The 17246-nt window shown below is 45.5% G+C and overlaps 2 protein-coding genes across 2 annotated transcripts in view; one reads left to right on the plus strand and one right to left on the minus strand.

Annotated features, from left to right (window-relative positions):
• On the minus strand, positions 1–13559 carry fibcd1a (fibrinogen C domain containing 1a). The gene is made up of 9 exons (XM_085295783.1): positions 13365–13559; positions 12365–12443; positions 9090–9205; positions 8653–9013; positions 7874–8006; positions 3278–3414; positions 1683–1779; positions 479–658; positions 1–402 (listed from the first exon to the last, which is right to left on the minus strand). Exons 1-9 carry the CDS (start codon positions 13379–13381, stop codon positions 146–148), a joined length of 1377 nt encoding a protein of 458 aa, XP_085151909.1. The 5' UTR covers positions 13382–13559; the 3' UTR covers positions 1–145.
• Positions 13560–14785: 1226 nt separating this feature from the next.
• Positions 14786–17246, plus strand: part of LOC146563368 (regulator of G protein signaling 3-like) — a 29737-nt gene continuing 27276 nt past the window's right edge. Inside the window, exon 1 of the mRNA XM_085295754.1 lies at positions 14786–15085. Coding sequence (XP_085151880.1) covers positions 15054–15085 — 32 coding nt within the window. The 5' untranslated portion in view covers positions 14786–15053. The remainder of the gene's footprint in view (positions 15086–17246) is intronic.

Here is a 17246-nt window from a genome sequence, read left to right on the forward strand (position 1 = left end):
TTGTCAAATGAGTTTATTGATGAAACAAAAAAAGGTAAGTAACACATCAACGCTCTGTCTACCATCATTTACAATTGTACTTATGGAGGTCATACAGACTCTAACCATCTACAGTCACAACCAATCATGAGCTCTCGGCCCAGGTTCAGGACTCCGGTCGGGGTCGGATCTTCATCTCCGTGAAGCGAAGCGAGTACTGCCAACCAGTCCAGCTGGACCACTCCACACCGTCAGCGTAGGAGGCGTGGCCTCCTCTCAGGTACTGCCCATTCAAGTTGGAGGTGTGGCAGTTCCGGTACCACCACGCCCCCTGGTAGTACGCCGCACAGTTGTTCTCTGATTGGTCCTGGTCGCGGTCTTTGGTGGTGAACCGCATCCCCGAGTGCTTGAGGAGGGAGTCACCTGCAGAGAAATACCCGGCTGTGTACTGTGCAGTACTGTGTGGTAATCTGTGGTACTGTGTGTTACCGCGTGGTACCTGCAGTCCCGGAGTACCCGTCCACAGTCAGTGGGTATCCGTCCTCCTCGGGGTTCACGGAGTCTCGACCAACGGAGAATTCAGAGTACTGAGCGAACGCTGTGGCGTTATCGAAGTCTGCCATGTCGATACGCAGCTCGGAACCACCTGACCTGGTGAGCGAGTAGATCCTCTGCAGACCTGAGAGAGACAGCCAGGTGTCACTGTGCTGCTTTCTAAACTGTGTGCTGGACACTGTCTTTGTGAGGACCAGTCTCACCGCTTTACCACGGGACCCATCAACATTTTACCTGAAGTTCTACTCGGTTACATGACAAAACACAAAAACACCTTTGAACACGTTACTCTCACCTGAAATTAGAAAAATAAAGAATAATAACAAAACTTTCCCACCTGACTGTGGGAACAACCAAGGTTAAAGATTTACTGTGAAAAGTAGAAGATTAAAGGTGTCATTTCATGAAGCTGCTGCTGATGTTGCCCAGCTGCGATCAGTTTTATTAGAAACCAGCCCAACCGTCATCACTCAAACTGATGACAGCAGGTCCTGAAGTTTTGCACAGCTCCTATCACGACGTTTGTTTTTGCCCCGGGCTGGTCAGACGTGGTTGGGTTAAACCCTTCTTTAATTATTTGAATGTGAAATGACTCGACAAACAACTCAGGAAATATACATAAATACAAAGAATAAAGAGTTAAACATAAAGAACACCATGCTTGGCTGAAGCTTTAATACATCCAGTTTGAGGTACTTTATTGAAGTACCGCTAAGTTTTGTATCGAGTATTTCTGTGGTTAGTGTTTTTTATTTAAATATTTTTCTTTCTCTCCTAAATCATCCATTTAAAAACTTTAGTTCTCGTTTTCTTGATTTAAAACATTAATCCAGCTTTCTGAAGTTCTTCTTGGACATTGGTTACTTTTTTATTCAGTTCCACTCCAGTCCTTGTACCTGACCATATTTACAGGAATGTTTTCTTTGTTAAGCATCTAAAAAGTATTTTAGGATGATTCTCAAAGCTGTGAGCTGACAGCTTGAAATATCTCAGCATGGTGTGCAACGTGTGCTCAAAAAAACCTGAGGAAACTGGATAACAGTGTCCCGTTGTTTCAGCTAAGAAGGATAAAGTTCAGGTTCCTGTGTGTGCACTCAGTGAGTAATGGTCCCCACAAACACAGGAAAACCAACGTGTGTGTATCAGACCAAGCCAGTGCTCTCCAGTCGTTGTCCCAAATCCGTCCCTGTAAGCCTCCCATCCTCTGAAGAAGTTCACCGAGCCGTCCTCCCTCCTCTGAATCACCTGTACGCACACACACACAGGTGTGAAGCCTCTGACAGGTACATTATCAGTCTTAATTAAAGAAACAGTCGTGCTGATAAAATTAATCGGTGTGATTGATGAAGTGTGATCAATGTTCCCTCTAATTTTTCACGTGTCTGAGCGAACACACAAACTCCCTGAGCGTCCCTTGAACCACTGTGAGCAACAGCAGACGTGTGCAGTGTGGTCACGCCAGCATCCAAGTCACATGGTTTATTAAAGTAATCAAATTACAGCATTTATGTTAGACTACTTTAAATTAACTGCTTCAGCCCACTTACAATGAAAACTTAAAACAATCTTGTTCATGACCTGTAGCATGTTAACACTACTGGAAGGAAAAATAACTTGAACTCCAAGTTTGAAAACAAAACTTTATTTATTTTTTCATAAAGCTCTGACTTGTATTCTGAGTCTGTGGTCTGTTAGAGAGTCTGTAACTCTGTCTGCAACATACAGTAAACAATGACCAATGCTGGGCAGTTAATTATATAGTTACTTCTTCAAAAAAGTAACTGAGTTATGCAAACAACAAAGTGTTTTGCAGCTGTTTACCTAAAAATGCAGCCAAGGTGTTTTTAAATAAACCTTTCAAACTATTTACAGAACAATCAGCTGTTCTGCATCAAATCTGATGCCACACAAATTATTTGTGCTGCTCCACCGTCACTCCTAAAACTTCCCCCCGTTTCTTAACAACTAGATGCCACGTTGCCATATCATTTTTTGATTGGTCGACATGGTACTTTTTTTGGACGAATAGGAAAGGGAGAGGGGGTGGAGTTTGTTTTTGCTCACAGGCTTTCGAGCGTTTTCCTTATAAAACGCCGTTTTTGCCGTTTCTTCCTGCAGTAAATATAAACAACGACAGTATTCAGGAAGAAAACAAACATTGCAGATATTTTATCATAACTCTGGTTTTACGTGGCCGATCAACACAGTTTAAAAACTGGTATAAAGTCCACACTTTGTCCGTCAGTTGTTCCGTCTGTGCTGCTCACATCTCCAATGGTTGTACACGTTGTCATTAACGTGACTTCACTCCACATCAGCCGCTTTGCTAGCTAAACACCGGTGTCGGCACATAAGGACGCTGTCAGAGCCTGTCAGCGACGCTGATTAGCTGCGTATATACGAATGTGAATCGCATCATTGGCTGGACTGTGGGATAAGGTGGCATCGTTCTGATCCCATACGGGAGCAGCCAGTCACTGACTCACACTGCAGAACAGGATTGTTAAAGTTTTCATTTTAATTTCAATTCAGGTTAGATTTTTCTTTGTGCGCAGAGACGTGCCAGCAGTGCGCAATTGCGCACGCACGCAGCTTAGAGGGAACATTGGGTGTGACAGGATCTCCTGCAGGTCTCCTGTATGCTAAGCTAGTCAAACCGAAGCAGGTGTCTAACAAGCTCAGGCTGACAAACGAATTAGCACCTAGGGTGTGTGTGTGTGTGTGTGTGTGTGTGTGTGTGTACCGTCCAGCCTCCTCCATCTGTGCTCATGTCGCAGTAAACCATGAAGCCATTGGGGTCGTGGGTTGGAAACACGGAGTAAACGCCATCCTGAGAGACACCAGATTTCAGGATGTCGCTGCAGTCCCTGGGTCTGACAGCTGAGGGACAGGGGAAATGACATCATCAGCAACACAGGTGTGTCTGTGGAGGTCACTCTGTCCACCTGTCAGACACACCTGGACTCAGGTGACAGCTACTTATCTTCTTTATTTGTGTGTCATTCATCTGAAATCAACAGGTCTGCATGCACAGTCAGTGACTCACAGGTCAGTTAGTGTGTTAGATAGCTGTTATTATACAAAGGCTCGTCGATAACATGAAGGCTGTACCACAAACACACAAACTCGAGGAGGCAGTCTGAGCCAAAAACACACAATCCTGGAGTTTTGGACTTTTTTTGCCTTTCCTGTCTGACACTGTACCGTCCAGAACTAGTCCCAATAGATTTGTGTTCCCACACGGACCATTTTGGCTTTTCGTGTACTCGTCCACGTGATTTTCATAGTTTATTCAATCTTTATTATTTATTTTACTTTTTAAGTAATTATGGTGAGAACGGACAGGACCGAGGGACGGGGAGGAGAAAAGCGAAGACAAAAGGCTCATTATAACCGAGGACATCACTCAGTTAAATATGTGCATTTGTGCTATCACTCTGAAGTGACGTTTGAGAATTCAGGTTAAAATGTTTTGTGTTCAAAATGTTGCTGTACTGTGAAACTGAACTATATCCATGCATCCATTCATCCATCTTCATCCGCTTTATCCGAGGCCGGGTCGCGGGGGCAGCAGCCTAAGCAAAGAGGCCCAGACCTCCCTCTCCCCAGCCACCTCCTCCAGCTTATCCGGGGGAATACCAAGGCGTTCCCAGGCCAGCTGAGAGATTATATCTCTCAGCTGGCCTGGGTCTGCCCCGGGGCCTCCTCCCGGTGGGACATGCCTGGAACACCTCACCCAGGAGGCGCCCAGGGGGCATCCTTGTCAGATGCCCGAACCACCTCAGCTGGCTCCTTTCGATGTGGAGCAGCAGCTGCTCTACTCTGAGCCCCTCCCGGATGGCCGAACTTCTCACCCTATCTCTAAGGGAGAGGCCAGCCACCCTTCGGAGGAAGCTCATTTCTGCCGCTTGTATCCGCGATCTCGTTCTTTCGGTCACTACCCACAGCTCGTGGCCATAGGTGAGGGTAGGGACGTAGATTGACCGGTAAATTGAGAGCTTCGCTTTTACACTCAGCTCCCTCTTCACCACGACGGACCGGTGCAGCGTCCGCATTACTGCAGCTGCAGCCCCAATCCGTCTGTCGATCTCCGGCTCCCTTCTCCCATCACTCGCGAACAAGACCCCGAGATACTTGAACTCCTCCACTTGGGGCAGGAACTCATCCCGACCCGGAGTGGGCACTCCACCCTTTTCCGGCTGAGAACCATGGCCTCAGATTTGGAGGTGCTGATCCTCATTCCCGCTGCTTCACACTCGGCTGCGAACCGTTCCAGTGCGAGCTGGAGGCCCTCACCCGATGAAGCCAACAGAACCACATCATCCGTGAAAAGCAGAGATGAGATTCTGAGGCCACCTAAGTGAAAGCCCTCCGCCACTTGGCTGCGCCTAGAAATCCTGTCCATAAAAATTATGAACAGAACCGGAGACAAAGGGCAGCCCTGGCGGAGCCCATCACCCACCGGGAACGAGTCCGACTTATTGCCGGCAATACGAACCAAGCTCTTGCAACAGTTGTATAGGGATCGAATGGCCCGTAGCAATGGGCCAGACACCCCATACTCGCGCAACACCTCCCACAGGACGCCCCGAGGGACACGGTCGAATGCCTTCTCCAAGTCCACAAAACACATGTAGACTGGTTGAGCAAACTCCCATGCACCCTCAAGTATCCTCGAGAGGATAAAGAGCTGGTCCAGTGTTCCGCGACCAGGACGAAAACTGCATTGTTCCTCCTGTATCCGAGGTTCGACTAACGGACAAACTCTCCTTTCCAGCACCCTGGCATAGACTTTCCCAGGGAGGCTGAGGAGTGTGATCCCCCTGTAGTTGGAACACACCCTCTGGTCCCCCTTCTTAAACAACAACAACAACAACAACAATCTTTATTTATAGAGCACATTTAAAAGCCAAGGGCATGCCAAAGTGCTTTACATAAAAGAATAAAAGAATAAAACAATTAACACTATAACATCAGAGTCATATAAGTGTGGAATTATGTTCACAGGTAAAAACCACTAATAAGAGTAAACTATAGCACACAGCTATAGCAAAGTAAAGCTGTACCATCAAACACAGTGATAGAGAACATAGACAACGCAAGACAAACAGAAAAATTAATAGAATAACTCACTGCAAACAAGGCCAGGATTTAACTGGTAGAAAAAGCAAGTTCAAACAAATATGTTTTAAGCCGTGATTTAAAAGATTGAATAGAATCAGACGCCCGGATGCCAATCGGGAGATTGTTCCACAGCTCAGGTGCAGCTAGAGCAAACGCTCGATCACCTCTAGACTTCAAACGAGATCTGGGCTGAACCAACAATAACTGTGAGGATGATCTTAAAGCCCTCGCAGGAGCATATGAGTTTAAGAGTTCCTTAAGATAGCTTGGTCCTGTGTTATTAGTAATTTTAAAAGTAAGCAACAGAATTTTAAATTGAATACGAAATTTCACAGGCAACCAGTGCAGATCAGCAAGGACGGGAGTGATGTGAGCAAACTTCTTAGTTTTAGTTAGAATGCGTGCAGCGGCATTCTGGACTGTCTGTAATCTATGTAGAAGGGTAGAGTGGAGACCAAAATAAAGTGAATTACAATAATCTAGCCTTGACGTTACAAAGGCATGGATGAACTTTTCCAGATCATTGTGCGGGATGTAGTGTTTGGCCTTAGAAATAAGGCGAAGTTGGTAAAAACTGGATCTGACAACAGCAGACACTTGTTTATCAAGTTTAAATGAGCTGTCAAGTAGCACACCCAGATTCCTAACAGTGTCAGAGAAGGAGCTAGTGAGAAAACCAAAGGCATCATGAAGTTTGGCACGGAGAGCGTCACTGCCAAAGATCATAATTTCAGTTTTCTTATCATTAAGGATAAGAGTATTTGCCAGAAGCCATTGCTTGACCTCACACATGCACTCTCGAAAGCTACTCAAGGACAGAGCTAGATCATCATTTAACTCAAAATAGATCTGGATGTCGTCGGCATAATAATGAAAAGCAATGTGGTATTTCTCAAAGATAGCACTTAAAGGAAGCATATATAATGAGAACAGGGTAGGGCCTAAAGATGGGGACCACCACCCCGGTCTGCCAGTCCACGGGTACTGCCCCTGATCTCCATGCAACATTGCAGAGGCGTGTCAACCAGGACAGCCCTACAACGTCCAGAGCCTTCAGGAACTCGGGGCGGACCTCATCAACACCAGGGGCTCTGCCACCAAGGAGTTGTTTAACTGCCTCAGTGACCTCGCCCCCGGAAATTGGCGGGTCATTCCCCTCATCCTCAGACTCTGCTTCCTCCTCGGAAGACGTGTCAGTGGGATTAAGGAGGTCCTCGAAGTATTCCTTCCACCGCCTGACTATTTTCTCAGTTGACGTCAGCAGCGCTCCGCCAGCACTATACACAGTGCAGGTAGAGCACCGCTTTCCCCTCCTGAGACGCCTGACGGTTGGCTGAACTATATACCATTCAGAAATGGTTCCTAGTTACACTACAAGCTGTTCATCCTGCCTCCCTTTTACTATTCATGCACTTCTCGTGAGTGCACGGGGATCTGCCACCGTCGGGCCCCTCTGAGGCCGTCCCCAAACCAAGGCCTCCATTCAGGCTCACGCCATCTGCCATGATCTACTAGAAATGCTGTCAAAGTAAAAATGAGGACGTGGTACGAGCTGGTGATTTGGGACTTTTCTGGAATGTTGGACTTTTGCTCAGATTTTCAGTCTGCAGACATTTTTTTATGTATCTGTTCAGATACAGATTCTGATTCACTTTGAAGGTAAAAACATTTATTTGTAATATGAAGCTAAAATTTAACATCATAAATGTTCAAACCAAAACTTTGTAACAAAAATGGGAGACAATCGAGCAGGAAATGTGTAAACAAAAGCAGATTTCAAATGTAATGAGCCAGCTGGGAAAATGATGGAAATTATTCTGAAATGTAGAACATCTACCTGTGATTCACCTGTGTGTGCGCGTGTGTGTGTGTGCGTGTGTGTGTGTGCGTGTGTGTGTGTGTGCGTGTGTGTGTGTGCGTGTGTGTGTGTGTGCGTGTGTGGGTGTGCGTGTGTGTGTGTGTGCGTGTGTGTGTGTGCGCGTGTGTGTGTGCGCGTGTGTGTGTGTGCGTGTGTGTGTGTGCGCGTGTGTGTGTGCGCGTGTGTGTGTCTGTGTGCGCGTGTGTCTGTGCGCGTGTGTGTGTGTGCGCGTGTGTGTGTGTGCGCGTGTGTGTGTGTGTGTGTGCGTGTGTGTGTGTGTGTGTGTGTGTGTGTGTGTGCGCGTGTGTGTGTGTGTGTGTGTGTGTGCGTGTGTGTGTGTGTGCGCGTGTGCGTTACCTCTGAGAGTGCTGTCTTTGCTCAGCTCACTCTTCAGGCTCCTCAGACTATCTGTCTCCCTCTGCAGGCTGAGCAGAGAATCACTGAAACCTGCCACCAACTTCAACACACCTGAGTGATTGTCAGACATCACCTGTACAGGTACACAAAGAGGGAGGGACTGTTTAGTAATATAAGACCAGTAACAACAACCTAGCTTTGCCTTGCTGCCAAAGGAAAGGAGATGACAGTGGACTTCAGGTTGATCAGAGCTGTACATTTGAATTGTTTCAGAAGTCTCTCACTCAGAACATGCTATATCATGTTTAGCTGGAAGCTAGCGAGCTAACTTCTAACAACATTAAATGTAATAAATTCTGTTTTCATGGATGCCTGGATGTTAAACTTAATTGTTACACCTGGTAAAACAGCAACGCTGATCATTTTATTAAAGATGAAAGAATTTAGACAGTTTTTAACTCAGTGATGCTGCAGTGTTCGTTTGACTTTGGGACCTGAAGCAGAGTTTGGACCTGGAAACAGCTAATGACGTCAGACTTAAAGACTGGATTATGTATTCTTTTGTAATCCATATGTATCTATATCACCATGACAGATGCCTCATTTGTGTACAAACTCGATATTTTGATATTGTATCAGTTTCGTGTCTTATTTAATGTTGCCTAGGGGATGCCGGTCTTCTCTTTCATTTAACTTAAATAAAATTGCATTTCACTCTCTTCCAGCAGTGCATTCCTATTTCATTCATTCAATTACATTTTAATTACTTTGATTCATACCTTGACGATGCGGCTCTGTTCACTCTGCAGTCTGTCCAATCGTTGGTCCAGAACACCTTGGCCTCTTTTCAGCGAATCAGCTTCCACTCTCAGGTTGTGGGTGTGGCCTAATAACACCTTTAGCTCCTCCTCCAGCTTCTGGACAAATCCGTGGTCCTGCCAATCATCTGCATTGTAATTGGTCAGCGCCCGTAGCAGCGAGCTCTGCAGCACCTCCCATCGGAGGAAGTGCTCACTAAAGTCCGGACAGTTTGGGTCCAGGAAGATGCTGATTGGCTCTCCGTCTGCAACACGTGACACTGTCACCAGGGGCCCAGACTCTTTGGGATTGGTTGAAACTACAGATGAGGACACTTCCCCCCTGTAACCATGACAATCCCAGATTTATATTTAGACAGGCAGAAGGAAGGAAAGAGAGACATGTACAGGTGTGTTACCTGCTGATGAAGGGTAGAGGATAGTGGTTCAGGTACAAGATGGCAACTGTTGCTGCAACAATGACTGCGATGATGACCAACGTGCCACCAGACCATAACAGGAAGCTGCACACCTTCTACGAACACACACAGACAAACGCTAAGTTACAGATAGCTGTTAATCGATAGCTTGTAACATTACCTGATAACGTAATTTGGATCAGCACTGAGAGTTTACCAACCTCTAAGGAGGGTCCATATTAGCAGACAAACTAGCACAAGCAACATTAGCCAGAAGACGACAGCTCAGGGTCATGTGATGCTAAAAACCGAACCATCTCACCGGGAACTGAATCTCCTGTTGCTGGATTGTGATTGGATCTTACTAATTAGCAGGTATCTGTGTGTTTGTGTGATGAAGTCTGACAACCAGGCTAGTTAGCATTAGCTGGTAGGCAGAGGTGGGTAGTAACTAATTACATTTACATGAGTAACATTTAAGAAAAAAGTACTTTTTGGAGTAGTTTTACTAGACTGTTGTCACGGCTGCCAAGGCGAGCCGTGTGGTGTTGGAGGGAGAAAGGACCCAAAATGCAAGCAGTGGATGATAATGCTCGTGATGTTTATTTACAAAGTGGAGTGGTGGCAAAACAGGCAATGAGGGAGGACAATAACTAAAGAAACCCAACCTGAGAAGATACCAAAAGGGCTGCAAGGCAGAGAGCCGCAGACAAGGAACAGGACACCGTGGAACACAGAGTAACGCAGGAGAACACACAGGGCTTAAATACACCCACCAGTAATCAGGGGATGAGAGACAGGAGGGCAACACAGCTGGGAGAAATCAGAGCTGACGGGACAGGGGGAAACGTAAACTGAACACACTCACATCAGACAGAGACCTTCACAATAAAACAGGAAACTCACAGACACAGAACCAGACAAGACACAGAACTAAACAGACAGATTCACAAGCAGACAGTGTGACACCATGGACAGACGGAGGGAACACAGAGAAGTGGGAGCAGGCAGGCAAAGAACAGAAACCTAACAAATGGCAAATCACCACAGCATACATACTCGGAATGAACAAAAGCATAAGGAAACACAAAACACTGAGTCGGCAGGCTCAGGACCATGACAACTGTACTTTTTACTTTTACTTGAGTAATATTATTATGAAGTATCACTACTCTTATTCTGGCTACTCAGTGTGAGTAACATCAGTGGATGAGTAATGAACACGTTTTAACCAAAAATGCAGGCGACAGACACAAACCTGCAGGTTATAAGTCAGACTTGTTGTGTTAATGTTACTCTCTGCTGTGACATTTGCAGAAGTAATATATAAATACTGGGGTAGATAATGTCTACCTGCCCTAATATTTCTTTTTTCTGCTTAGCATTATTATTGTTTTGTTGCTTTTCAGTCTTTAAAATGTGTCTGTCTGATTATCTCATTGTTAAACATTAAATCAGATGTTATGATCAGTTACTGAGTACTCAAGTAGCCTTTTTTACTAAATACTTTTTCACTCTTACTCGAGTAATTTCTTGGATGGCTACTTTTTACTTTTACTTGAGTAAAACCATGTTGTGGTAGCGCTACAGTTACTTGAGTACAATGTTTTGGCTACTCTGCCCGCCTCTGCTGGTAGTTTATTACTCTCTCATCCAAATGTGGTCACTTCCTGAAATCAAAACCAACATGGCGGCGGCAGTCATGACGCTCCGTGTTAGGGCAGTGCATTTTGTGTGCAGCTTCCTGTCAGAGCGTGTGTGAGGGTTAGAAGTAGAGATGGACCGATCCGATATTATGCATCGGTATCGGTCCGATACTGACCTAAATTACTGGATTGGATATCCGAGAGAAATAAAAAATGTAATCCGATCCATTAAATATCAGAAAAGCACCTCACAAAACTTGCGACACGGCGTAACTCGGCTCATAACCGTAGCACGTTGGAGCAGTATGCATCATGTGATAGAGCGGCTGTGTGTGTTTGTAGCCTCGCTACCAAATCAGCATTTCATCTCCGAGGAAGTTATCCCCGAGAGAAGTAAAGCAAGTGTGTAAGTTCATCTCTGAATGTTTGTAAAGCATTCCAGCGTTGAGCTTAACAAACGATATATGGAGCGACTGCCTCTCTCTCCTGCTGCTACTTCAATCACGAAACTGATCAATGATCAGCTGATCGTCTCTCTTGTTTGTTTTTGGCCCACTTCGCACCAGAAAGAGGAAACCAGCGGCTGAACAACAGCAGCACGTTTAAGCTTGATCAGCTGTTGTTAGAATGTATTTAATATTACTTTCTACTCGAGGATCTTTTTCTACGTAGCTGACGGCTGTAACTGTGCAGGGGCGGATCTAGCAAAGTTTAGCCAGGGGGGCCGATAGGGCATTAACAGGGAAAAGGGGGCACAAAGACATACTTTTCTTTCTTATTCTCATTTAAAATGTCTAGCTTTTAATAAATAATTATCTGAATCTTACACCCAAAGTTTTAATCTGATATAAAATGTATAGAAGTCCATTACTGTATATAGTAACTGTTAAGTCTAATATACCCTAGTAAGCTATAGTACTTTTTCCTTTGGGAAGATACCATCTGTGCAGTCTGCAGTTCTGTAGAAGAAAGATGTTGAATCTATTTAATTATTCTTGAAAAATAATTTATTTCTGTGCATTTTTTTTTCACACTGCATCAAATTAAAGTTGATTACGTCGATTAAGCATCATGAGGTGGAGGGTGGGGGGTGGTTCCCTTTTTTTTTTTTTTTGCTGGGAGTTTGCAACCCTATTAGTCAGGTTGCTTACTCTTTAAAATACCAGAATAGGGAGGATGGAGCAGGTTTAAGTTTATTAGATTGACCAGTGTTGCTGATCTATGACATATTTTGTTGTATTTTTTGCATACAGTATAACAGAATAGCTTTAGTGTTGTTGTTTATTTAAACTTTAGTATGAACTTATACAAAATGCAGCAAGATATTCAAAAAACTGTTTTATTGATTAAAAAACACTATATCGGATTCATATCGGTATCGGCAGATATCCAAATTTATGATATCGGTATTGGACATAAAAAAGTGGTATCGTGCCATCTCTAGTTAGAAGTGGCGTGAAGATCCTGCATGCTCCTGCAGGGTGTAATCTGCAGTAAAGCCGACATATGCTGAAGATTACTCCTGCGCTGATCTGACAGTTTAACTCCAGATTAACACGACTTAACTCTGCGCGGCTCTCTGCTGTCTGAGCCAACGCAGCTAGGTGCTAACGGCTAACGTGGAGATACCTTGTGCTTGTTTGGCCGCTTGCTGTCGAGCTCTGAGCTGCTGTTGTTCATGATGGTCCACCGATCATTCAGCATCATCCTAGAACACAAACACAGTCTGAGGTTATTCCTCCGCTTACCTCCTCAGTGACCCCTTCCTGACCCCTGATCCCTGACCCCTGTCCAGCTCCTTTTCGGCGTCCCCAGAACTTCATCAGTGACTTCACTGAACTCTAAACCTCAAACCTTTCCTGAGACACCTGCCCATTACCGGATATAACCTCAGCAGTGACAGACCCCTAACACTTGACCTCTGTAGTGACGTGTCAGACCTCCTGACCCTTTTAGGGTGTTTACGATGGCACCATAACGGGTTCATTAGCAGCAGATGCTCCTCAGTGACGTCCTGAACCTGTGCTAGGAAACCAGCTGCTCACTTGGCGGGTTGTCCTTGTTTTCCACTGACGTGTTGCCAGTGCCCAACCTCAAACCTGTGCAGGTGCTTCCACTAAAGAAAGCCTGCTGGTGTTGGTGTGTTGACACAGCACCACACATTTTGACAGATTTTACTGTCAGTGAGGAGCTAATAGAGGAAACAGATTCGTTCCAAACACTGAGCTGGTCTTTAAAGGCACCACGTTAGAGAACAAAGTTCAGAGGTCATCTTTGCTTTAATCCAGCAGATCAACACCAACTTTGAACATGTCACTGTGACAGCACAGCCTCACGACTGAGCTCTGAAGCCTGAAAGTCAAAAACAGGTGATGCTATTTGTTCAAACAGAAAACAGGACAATAAAATCCAATTAACATCATTCATCCCCAAAGTTGGTAAAATCATGTGTTCTTACAGCAAAACATGAAACAACCAGAACACAAAGAAACATAACAGCTAACACACAAACAGAAGCTCAAACGTTTCATAAATATAAATGCTCTAATGTGAATCCACAGTCTGAGTGTTTAACCCATGACCTGCTGACCATGTGATCGCACGCTGACATCAGTAATCAATAACTCACCTGTCGGCCGCCAACATTCAAAAATTCTAAATTCAAATCACTGTAAACTTTATTGCCTCTCTGCTCGACGACGCCTGGCACGTTCTGTCATCCTCAGAGAGAGAGAGAGAGACCATCTGCCAGTGGGCGAGCAAGAGGGCGGGCGAGGGCAAGAGAGAGAGACCATCTGCTGCCGGGAGGAGCAAGAGACCCTGGCTCAGAGAGAGAGAGCGCTGATCTGATCGGCTTTACCGGCTGGAGGCGGTCACAGTGCCACCTCAGGACTGAAGTGTGATTGCAGCTCACGCTCTGAGCACACTCAGTCTGAACCAACACATGACACACAGCTCCCTTATTTCCATTCTTACTGTTGGACTCTGAGAGCAGCTTAGCATGAGTCACAGTTCAAAATAATGCTTCTTTCTGTGACACCGAGCCCTGCTGCAGATGTAATATGTGAACCAGACGACATGAACTCTGACTGATGCTAGTTCACAGGTAAGCACGGCCTCGGTCTTACTGGGACGTAGTGCCGGACAGTCACTCCGGGTTAAACAGACACAGAGTCGAGCGCTTATCCAGTCGTCCCACTGAACGTGATCAGCACAGGACAGAGACTGAATGATGCTAAAGGAAGAACGTACACAGAGAAGGTGAGCCAGGCAGAGCCATGCTCGTTCTAACAGAGGACAATGATGCCAGCCAGAGCCTGAAGACAGTCAGCTGAGGGGCGGAGCTTCTGTGCCTGAGACGACCATATAAGGGGTGAGACTGGCAGAACATGTCTTAAGGTGGCTTCTTTGGTTAAATGTGCGAACACGTTAGCGTGTCTGCCCACTGTACCAAACTGAATGTTGCATCAGGGGACCCGCTCTCTGTGACATCATCCAGACCCTACACTGTGACAGCTGGGACAAACTGAGTGTCCAAAGGCGCCGTGTGTGGCTGAGATGTGGGGTGATCCTCTGGTGGACACCGAGCTCCTCGTTATGTTTGAAATGAACCGCAGACGCGTTTGTTTCCTCCTCCTGCAGCCATCTGTGTGCTGACCTCTGACCTCCACATTCTTCTTAGAAAGTTCAGCACTGGGAACTCATTGAACCCATTGGCGTGTCCACAGATTTCAGGTCATGTGGTTAGTTTCCTCCCTCTGACATACTTGTGGTTACCGTGTTAATCACATGCTGCGCTCTGATTGGAGGAGCTGCTTCCACATGTTGACCCCCCCGTTAATGACTAACGTGTGTGTGTGTGCAGCAGGCAGTAATGTGACATTGAATGTGAATTTCATCTCAACCACACAGGAAATCAGGCAGGGCCCTGCAAAGTAAAACTCTGTGCCTGTGACTCAGGCTCTGAAGCCACTGCTGCACATTATAAACTCACTGAGCTGCTCTGATTGGACAGACTCGTGCTCTTCTACATGTTTGAAAAGGAGGAGACAGATGTTTCCAGTACAGCAGGTTGAGCAGGAGCTTTCATTCTGAAAGAGCAGACAGGAAGCAGGTGGGTATGCTTGCTGGAAGCTGACAAGGTTAAAATTCTAAGCTGTTTGAATTTCTTTCCTTCAGAGAAGCTGAAGAAACAAACAGAGACAAAGAGGAGAGACGTTGGACTGCTGCTGCTCTGGGGTCAGTCGTTAGGGTTAGTTAGCTGGTTACACAGTTGGATAGTCAGGTTGGTTAGCTGTGGAGTTTGTATGTTGGACAGATGGACTCGGCTTCTCTCTGCAGCAGAAAAAGGTGAGACTGAACCTCAACATTAGGAATATTGTAACTTGAAAGGGCTCCAGGAAAAAAAACGTCAAAAGAAATGAAAAATCTAAAGTTTGAAAAAGAAAGAAAAAAATTCAGATTTGGTGAGCAAAGAATCCAAACTGCTCTGAAGTTACCTCGATGAGAAGAAAGTTGGTCGTACAGAAAATGCAGGCTGAACCCTGGAGTTACTTTCTCAGTCCACCTTATATGAAATGTATCTTTCCAATCAGTTTCCTGCAGGAGTACGATATCCTGCCGATGGTTTATGTCTGACCCATCCGCCATTTAGCAATTAAGCACTTAGTTTGCCCAGACCTGTAGTGTAACGGTGCCGGGTTCCCATCTGTTGTCCTCTGTGCATAAAACGTGTTTAACAAAGAAACAGAAATGCAGACTCTGAGAAACATCCCCCCCAGCACAGGGCACATGCTAACCTCTGTGAACATCTGACCTGAATTAATGACGATGGCGTGCAGCTCTACACGCATCCTGTCGGCTCACGAACCAGTGGAAGGAACATGACCAACCCTAGTAAAGCTCAAGAACCTAATACAGCCATGTACATGTACACACACACAGCTCATTCTTATACAAACCTCCATATATGCCTGGATACTCATTATGGGCTGTGAATGTTAACAAGATCCATTTAAAAACACGGCTTGCTTGCGGCTATACCGGCCTGAGATATTAAATTCACCTACATCTGATGAGCTTTTTGTTGCCATGATGCCAGGTCTCTCTTGGAAATGAGATTTTTAATCTCAATGCGATTTTTTTACCTGGATAAATAAAGGATTAATAAAAAAAAAGAGCTGTCATCTGACCGTGAAGAAGCTGACCCCCCGGTGTCTCTCCTCTTTCATTCTGCTGGCCGCCCTGAGCTCCGTCTGTTTGAAAACTTTGTGATAACGGTCCAAAGCCGAGTAGACGGATCAGCCGGGCCGATCCTGTGAGCTGCTCGATGACACGGGTCGAGGTAAACTGGTCACTTCAGAAGCCCAACCCTAACCTAGGAAATGGCAGAACAGCTTGTGACACCGAAACACACGCACACCCGAGCTGTTACCCAGCTTCATGCGTCTGAGGCAGCGGCTGTTTCTCCACCTGCTTCGTTCCACTCAGTCTGCACAAACAGCTCTCAAATCATGTCAATCGGTAACTTTTCTACTGCTTTTATTTTGAGTGCCGTTAATCATTATAACTGGTTGCAGTGCCCAGAGCTTTCCCCAGCACAGGTTTCGGCGTCCCCACGCAGATAGTTGGAGCTGGGTGGGCTCTGGTTCATGCCAGATAGCAAAGGAGACCTTCATTCTCATTGGCTTCTTCACCTCTCAGTGTCTGGAGTTTCTTCTGGTGACAGAAGTTACGCCCGTTTCCTGACCTTGTCCCTCCAGACTGTCACTACCTCAGCTCGGACAGCCAGTCAGGGTGGAGCTTAGCCACGATCTCCACCATCAGCAGCTAACAGCTGGTGTTTACTCCAGCTTTGAACTGCAGTTGTTTGAAATCAGTTGTTCTAGATCCTCCTAATGCTGCTCCTCGTGAAGCATTGAAAGCGATGAGTGAAAACGTATTCAGATGTTTTATTAATGGCAGATATCAGGGCTCGTGTTATCCCTGCTGTTACCAACCATTCCTCTAACAATGCTGCAGGGCAGGAGCACGATGCTACTGTCCTCTCCTCCAAGATAATGTCAACTCGAGGATTTGTGGCACAGGACTAACGAGAGGTGTGAACGGGTTCGTGCACAGGGAAAGACGGCAGGATGATAAATCAGCGACGGCCTGATGCAGTCCAGCAGCTTCTTTGGTGATCAATGACGAAGTCTCACATTTATTTATCCTTATAGTCCATATATCTGTAGACTATAGTCTATATATCTGTAGACTATAGTCCATATATCTGTAGACTATAGTCTATATATCTGTAGACTATAGTCCATATATCTGTAGACTATAGTCCATATATCTGTAGACTATAGTCTATATATCTGTAGACTATAGTCTATATATCTGTAGACTATAGTCTATATATCTGTAGACTATAGTCCATATATCTGTAGACTATAGTCTATATATCTGTAGACTATAGTCTATATATCTGTTGACTATAGTCTACAGATATATAGACTATAGTCTACAG

The sequence above is a fragment of the Mchenga conophoros genome, linkage group LG12 (assembly GCF_057382185.1).
Source record: "Mchenga conophoros isolate Kocher_MC1m ecotype Shallow Benthic linkage group LG12, M_conophoros_male_GT1.1, whole genome shotgun sequence".
In the NCBI taxonomy this organism is placed as follows: domain Eukaryota; kingdom Metazoa; phylum Chordata; class Actinopteri; order Cichliformes; family Cichlidae; genus Mchenga; species Mchenga conophoros.